General features: G+C 44.1%; 1 protein-coding gene across 1 annotated transcript in view; it reads right to left on the bottom strand.

Annotated features, from left to right (window-relative positions):
• Positions 1-8,144, bottom strand: part of ANO2 (anoctamin 2) — a 434,288-nt gene that overhangs the window by 207,594 nt on the left and 218,550 nt on the right. The window contains exon 11 of the mRNA XM_027769235.1: positions 4,373-4,533. Coding sequence (XP_027625036.1) covers positions 4,373-4,533 — 161 coding nt within the window. The remainder of the gene's footprint in view (positions 1-4,372; positions 4,534-8,144) is intronic.

Here is an 8,144-nt window from a genome sequence, read left to right as displayed (position 1 = left end):
AAAAAGTAAATTTTTTTTTTTTTTTTTTTTTTGGAGAGTTTTTTTTTTTTTTTTTTTTTTTGCTATAGGGCGCATGCACTGGCCAGACAGTCAGAGACAGACAGAGAGACAGAAAGAGAGAAATCATCCCCCAGGCTGCAATCCCTTCTCCTCCATTCTCCTCTCGGGATCTTGGGCACACACGCACACGCGCTCGGCGTGAGTTTAAGCCACCGGGTCCAGGACTCGAACAGCGGTAGACTACATGGGACGACATAGCCATTATGCTAACTGCTGGTCCCAAAGAGTAAATTCTGAGTACCCTTTGGGTTCCTACTGGAGTTGAAGGATAAACTTATAGATTGCAAATTTGGGAGCTCTCTTCAAAACATTTAGCATGTATTAATTCTTCCATTTGTTAGCAAGTATTAGCAGAACATTACCATACCTACACACCAGTCAGTTTGCCTGCCCCACCCACAGCCCTTGAAGGATATGCCCAACAGTTCTAGAAGACCTGACACACACCTACACCCACCACCACCACAACCCTACAGCTGTGGCTTCTTACACCAGGGTTATACACCTGACCCAAGGCATGCTGATGGGCCAATCACATTCTCTCTTTTAAAAACTGAAAACTGAGACACGAAGGGAAGCAGTGATGGAAGAAACCATGTGGCACCTGAAAGGAGAAAAGGCTGTGATTTCTGGTGGCTTCCCCAGCTCCAGTTCCCAAGAGGCCTGGCTGTATTTAATTTCCTACATCCATAAGCTTGCTTCTTGTTTTCTTACAATACATCTCTTGTGATTTGGGCAAGCTTCAGGGAATGTCTAATCCTGCAAAAATACTAGCTCCAACTATTGGGTCTCATTTTTGCACAGAAAAACTTAGAAAAATACATCATGACTTTTCTGACAACCCGATAAGTTATCTGCAAGGTACGAAACACTGTTCTAGACATTATGGGGGAGATTCAGTGAATCTGATATGGATTTTGCTCAAGTTATTTACCAGCTATGGTGAGAAATTATAAATAAGTATAATTCAAGGCTTAAGATTATCAGTGCCTTAAGAATGACGCAGAACAAAAGAGGCATTCAATCTGTTTCAAGGAACAAAGGATTTGGCCCAGGAAGAAGAGCTAGTTGGGGGGAAGGGGAGATGCTAACTCTCCCCTGCTTGAAGTCTCAATGGATCCTTATGGTATACGCTCTTCTCTTTGGATACCAGGACCGTGCCTTATCCAAGCCATCTAAGTTCCATCCCCCCATGTGGCAACATGTGCCTCACATCCGCATTGCTGCTGAGGTCATCTTCTCACCATCCTCTCTGTCCTCAACTTGCACAAACCATCTCTCTTGTCTCTCCCATCCTCCAGTTTCTATCAACCTCCTGTGCTGACTCAGTGCATAAGATCCATAAAATCCAGCCTCACTGTATGCTATCTTCCGCAATCTTACTGCCCCAGTGGTCACAACGCCTTGGAAGGGAAGAGATGGGATGCTCCCCAAGTCTCTGTACAACTCTACACTGCCCCTCGTAGAGGCTGGGCACACTTCACTGCACACCATCCTTGATGGTCAGCTGCCGTTTCAGATCGGTGGTGGTACCAGGACCGCAAGCTCCTCGTGGGCTCATAGCCACCCCTGTCCACCTCAGGCATAGCACAGAACTGAGCATAACAAATACTCGTGCACTGGCTGAAGACGCAGTTACTCAAAGCTACATTTGGTTTACCTGCAGCCACATTCTGGTGCACTCATTTATATTTTTCTCCCTTGAATTTAAGACTTTTTTCATGAGAGATCATCTGGCCTCCCAACACTGGCACTGACCTGAGGATGCCCTGAGAGCAGGGAAAAGTCCCTCCCCTTCTAATAACTGTTTATGGTGCCTAGGGAGGACACAGAGCAGAGCTCAGAGCTGGGGGACTCCATGAAGGGGGGGGTGTCAGACGACTGTGGAAAGACCTGAGAGGCAAAGGAGTAATGTAAAGAGGATTCCTGACGTCAGAGGACCATGCACGGGCACATTTCCTGGGTGCATCTGTGGGCCACACACTAGCTAAGTGCTTTGTACATATGCCCTACCGTTTGTCATCGAACATGACAGGCAAGTACTGCTTCCCCATTCACAGATGAAGACAACAATGCTCAAGATCAAGTATTATGCCCCGGGCATCTTGGCTAGGGGCACTGACTTTGGTGACAAAGAGCCAGGTTCACATTTCCTTGTCATGGAATCCATAGCTAAGAAGGAGCAGAACTGAGACACCAGCTGAGGCCTGCTCAGGCCCTAAGTCCTTGTCCTTAACCTATCCAGAGAAGAATGACTTCAGAAACGTGATCGTTTTACTTCTCTCTTCAATAGGACTTCACTGCTTTTTCCAGTTTCTTTTGAGTATGAAGCAGAAGTGTGGGGGAGTGAGGCCAAGGACACCATTTACTCTCTGACCTCAGCTTCCCAACCCCTGTTTTCACCGCCATCATAAGCCTGAGTCTCTCTGTAGACAGAGCCACTTCTTCCAGCCTCTTCCTGGCAGGCCTGGGCCCTGGCCGAGGCCCACCCAGCACAGCACCACTAATCATAATAATCACAGTAATGAGAGGCATTACTATTATTTTTAATTGTAATTTGTAGACAATCATGCCCACGGGCTCTTGGCTGCTGTAACCAAACACACAATCACATAAAACACAGCAAGGCTGTTAAAAAAACAAAACCACCCTTCCCTATGCCAAGAAGCTCTGACTCAATCTCTCCCCTCTGTACTTTGCCTGCATTGATATGCGAGGAAGAGAGAGGAGCCAGGGGTGGGGATAGTACAGCACTGGGGACTGACTGTGGGGTATCCATTCATTACAGCTATTGAGGAAAGGCAAGAGGCAGCTGTTGGGGCTTGAAGCTAGGAAGTACGACCAAAAGCTGGATTTCTCTACAACAAGAGATTATGTGTCCCAGGAAAGTTCTTTGCGGAATGCTGAGCACAGACAAAGTAAGTGTCTTCTACTCAATGGCGGTAATATCTACAAGACGAATGAATGGGAACTGAGGTTGTCCTATCTCAAAGAATGAATATTTGGGTTCTAACCCACTCAAGCAGAACTTAGGATAAGTCCAAGGCATCCCTGTTTGACGCAGACGCACAGAGCCTCTGTTCTCCCAGGCAAAAAGCCCCAGCTTCAGCTTGTTCTACTGACCCTTCTTACGGACAATTCCAGAACTCTCTGGTCACAAGTTTCATTTCTGCCTGCTCCTTGCTCATCTTTTGACAAGCTGACCACTGCCATGTGCTCCTGGTGAGCAGATGCTCCCTCTGAGAAGAGAGGGGAGAACATCCCCCTGGAAACCGTCTTTAGTGGCCCAGCAATGTGGGAATCATTCCATCCAAGTTCTGTCTCCACCCAAGCAGAGGTCCCCACAGAGACTGGAAGAAAGTTGTGTTCCAGTTCCCTTAGCATGACTAAGAACAGACCTCTCCCTCTCTCCTTCTCCTCTTCATCCTCTCAGGAATATGCAGTTCAGAGCCCCATCCTAGCATGTCTACCAGGCCCCATGGAGCCAGTGTTAAATCAAGCCACCTCTGCAGTAGGATGGTGGCCCTGTTGGTCTGTGAAAAGCTAAGGTCCTGCACATTCAGTGATGAGTAAAAAGCAGGTGGCTGCTCACATGGGCTAAGCATGTTAATGTGGTCCCTTTTTCAATGCACATGGGTATTTCTTCTAAGAAATGTGCAGATACTATGAGGAGGTTTTCCAGCTTATGGGAACAGGAGTGGTGAATGTATGTGTGTATTTATGGCTAGATAGCTACAGCTCAGAGCAAGTTTATTACCCTGATACTCCAGGGAGAAGAGAGAAGGAGGAAAATAAAGGCACTATTTGTCCTTTCCTTCAGAATCCTTTGGTGAGAATATCGAACACACCACCCGGGCTTGAAATAAAATCTCTATGGTCTGTACTGGCATTGTCCTGAAAACAGCACTGAACCTAGTATCAAGGAGGGTTTTTAGCCTGCCTTTACCTAGAGCTAACTCTGTGACCCTGGTGGTCACCCCCCTGCTCTGTTACATGGCATGATAGCGACGATTTTACATGACAAAGTAAATGCACCTGGAGGTACCTTGTGAGTATGCTAAGGGTTTTCAAAGCACGCATTCATTCAAATTCGGAACATTGCTTACATGAGACTGGTACAGGGTTAGCATTATTTTATCTAAGGGAAAACATAAAGCCATGAAACATATTCCTATTTCTATTCACACAGTGAGTAAAGAAGTATTAAAATACTTCTGAGGACATGAAGACAAAACCCTAAAGCTTTAGAGTTGGTCACTGAACTAATTTAAAGTTATCACCCATCTAAGCAAGCCTCCTGATGACCACTTACCCCACAGAGCCATGAAAATGGAGAAGAAGACGGTGGCTGGGTTGTCAAACAAGTGGCTGGCCCTTGCAGTCCCACAGGCTGAGCTGAGGTTCCAGTAATCGCAGGACTTGTCACACAGGGGACACATGGTGAAGGCGTTCTGATGGTCACACATCTCTTTGCTGTGGTAGACAGAAGCTGCTGGGTCACATGTAGCTTGAGTGGGGCCCACTTCAAGCAAATCACTCCCGAAACATCTCCCATTTCCAAATCTACGGTTGAGTTCAGCAACTCCGTAAGAGGAATGTTAAAGAAGTTGGACTTGGATTTTTCACATTGTGTTACTCTTGCATTAATAATAATAATAATAATAATAATAATAATAATAGATCGGCCACCTTCTAAGGTATGAAGGTTCACATCACTAGAAGTGTCCCGGAAAGTTAGTGACCATCTTCAGAGATACCATGCATTGAATGATGCCTTTTAAAGCCCCTTCCACATGTACTGAGTCTATGCAACTGGTGGAAAGCATCAACAATTGTGAATAAATCATCAGCCTGAAACTGGATTTGGTCATCCATTTTTCATAAACAAGCTATCTTCTTTAAACCTACTGCTTGGCTAACCCAAGTGTGATACTGGTCACAAATAGAAATGAATGTGAGATATGGCTGGAGGAGTATTCCCTTCACCTCTAGAAGAAGCAGCCATGTGACATAGAATGGAATAGATCTATGATGGAAACCCTTTTTTTTTTTGGAGAGGTTTTTGCTATAGGGCACATGTACTCGCCAGACAGAGAGAGACAGAAAGACAGAGAGTGAGAAATCACCCCCCAGGCAGGATGGCCACGCCACAATCCCTTCTCCTCTATTCTTCTCTTGGGATCTTGGGCACACATGCACACGCGCTGGGCATGAGCTTTAGCCACCGGGTCCGGGATTCGAACCATGGTCGATTACATGGGAGTCCAGCGACATAGCCATTACGCTAACTGCTGGTCCCTAGATCTGTGTTGGAAACCCTTTTTTCCTAAGAGCATTTGCTGTATGGCTATTTGTAGGACAGAGATTAATCACCTCACTTCCACCTAATAAGAATTATCATAATCGTGAAGAGGGATTAGGGAGAATGAAAGAGTAAGGTAAATCCTTCCAAGATCTAGATTCTCTAGCATTTGGAGATGAAAACATGAGCCAGATGACATCTAGTGACTCATATTCTAGCCTATTCTCAGAATATGAGGGTACTTCAAAAGTTTATTTTGATGCAAAATATTTCAAAGATATCTTGTATTTCTGTGTAATGGAATAATGGATATATTAAGTCATAGGGAAAGTCATGACGTATTTTCCCATGGTTTTTTTTCATGCAAAAATGCATCATGACTTTCCTGATGACCCAGTATTTGAAATGCAAGTCATTCATTAGGTGACTGGCTAGATCCAATAAATTTGGGCTCATATGTATGCTTGCACAGAAGACTCAAAGATTTGCCAACCTGACTGGCTTCCTGAACATCGCTTCACATCATATACTGACAGCAAAATGAATAAACTCATCACTCTGGTGTATAATATTCCCCAAGGGAAACGGGTGGATGGTGTGCATGGTTTGGGGGCCAAGGCTAGAGAAGTTGAGATTTCATGAAGATGAAACATTGGCTGTTTTAACAGAGCTGGAGACACTGGTGGAAAGGTGGAAGAGCCTGAGCTAAAACCTCAGCTGTGTTTCTACAGAAAGAGGCAGCAGAGGGCGCTGTGGAGCACAGCTTTTGCTTGGGAGGGCACTGCCAGGGTTGAGTAAACTTGGTCCCCTCACTGTGTGCTGAAGCAAGTGCTTAGATGGAGCCAGGAAGACAAAGATATGCCTGATCCACTTCCATTCATTATGAAGTGGATGGGTGGGAGACTTACTGAGAGTTGTCACTTTCTGCCAAGTCCCAGCTTTCAGGCTTCTGTTTTTAATGAGGGAAGGCCTTCTGTGTGAGAGAATGGAAACTCCGGGTCTCGGATAATAAACCCAATTCCTCCGCTGACTCGCTGCTAAGCCCTCCATTGGCAAGTGTCAATAAAAATGACTCATTCACATTGAAAATATTAAATAGAAATATCTTCATAAGTTCAGCTGTGCTAGTTTCACCTGGAATGTTCTTATTTGTAACTAGAAAGCAAAGTTTGTTTTACGTTTTTTTGGGTCAGTGTTTGTTACTTAGGAAAGAATTGCTACTTTTAGACAAAAGAGTACCCTCTAACAATATAGAGGAGCACAGAAAGTTGTTTGTCTTTGTAAATTCTGCTAAGGAGCTTTGCTTTTAAGCTATGACTGGGAACATTTGAAGTCCTCAGTGCTGCCCTTCAAGTACATGTGTTAGGGACTTCTGGGTTGGTGTAATGTAGATTGAGAGGAGCGACATCCCTAGTCAGCCTAATTCTAGTTAAATCTAGTCGATGCTAAAAGGTCATGAATGAAAAAGGTGCTAGCCACCAACTTCACCAAGCACTTTGAAACTTAAGTGCTGTGTAAATTATTGGTTTTTACATTAGAGTGTAGGTAAGTATCAATCATTTGTACAAATGACAGCCATTCACGCTAAAGCTTGAATTCTCCCCACATCATTAAAATTTGAAGTCAGAATATTTTATATGTATTGGGGTGAGAGTTGATGCAAGCAATTTTAACAGAGTTTTGGAGATGTTCTATCACAAAATGACATTAAAATGGCCTCATATTTGCTGAGAGAGGCTGCCTATGATCTTGCTTCAAGATGAGGGACGCCCACCAGAAGCCCACCTAGAACGAAAATCACATCTAGGTCATGCACTGGCTGCATAATTCACAGACTTCTAGTGAAAAGTAGCTGTGGCTATAAATCTAAGGTGTATTTCTTCAATTGATCATTTTCTCCAGAAAGCATAAGATGGTTGATAAATGGCCTGACAATCAACCGAACCAAGACCCTAAAGCAAGTAGTGCTCTTAAGAGCGATCACTGCCCAAGAGTTAGGTGGTGCAGGGCTGGGCTCACATGACGGAAAAGATACAAGCAGGCCACTCTTCAGGAAATCAGACAAAACAGCCGCTATTACGGTCTCAGACCTACAGTCACCAATTTTTTTTCCCAATTTGGTTTAGATTATTCAGCTTTTTCGAACACGTTCCAGCCTTCCCTACCCATGTTATGTGTTTAACAAATGAAGCCAACCGCTTGGTAAGTAGGGGAAGGCATGTGATCCTATAATGCATAAGAAGAATCATTACTTATAAGCGGAGGCTTACATCTTGCAAATTAAACTTATTGAAGATGAAAGATACCATTTAAAGTTCTACATAATTTGAGGCCAGCAGATGACATAGCAGTTATGTCCCTTGACTCCCACATGGCCAACTGCAGTTTGAGTCCCAGATCCACTAGTTTGAAACTCATACAGGGCATATGTGCATTCATGCCTAAGATCCCAAGAGGAAAAGGAATTGTGGTGTGGCCATCCCCCCTAGGGGATTTCTCACTTTCCTTCTCACTGTCTCTTTCTCTGTCTCTCTCTCTCTCTGGTGAGCACACATACCCTAAGACAAAAACCGCTTAAAATAAATAAATTAATAAATAAATAAGCAAGTAAATAAAGTTTTGAGTAATTCACGTCAATTTCCTGGTTTTGATGTACTATAAGTATATGTGCTGTGAGTACACGTGCCGTAAGTATATGTGCTGTAAGTAGCAAAGGCGCACGCGCCCTGTAGCAAAAACCTCTAAAAAAAAAAAAAAAAAAAAAAAAAAAGAAAGGTAGGGA

This window comes from Tupaia chinensis, unplaced genomic scaffold (genome assembly GCF_000334495.1).
Source record: "Tupaia chinensis unplaced genomic scaffold, TupChi_1.0 Scaffold149011_1, whole genome shotgun sequence".
Taxonomy (NCBI): Eukaryota; Metazoa; Chordata; class Mammalia; order Scandentia; family Tupaiidae; genus Tupaia; species Tupaia belangeri.
This window is presented reverse-complemented; position numbering and strand designations above follow the sequence as displayed.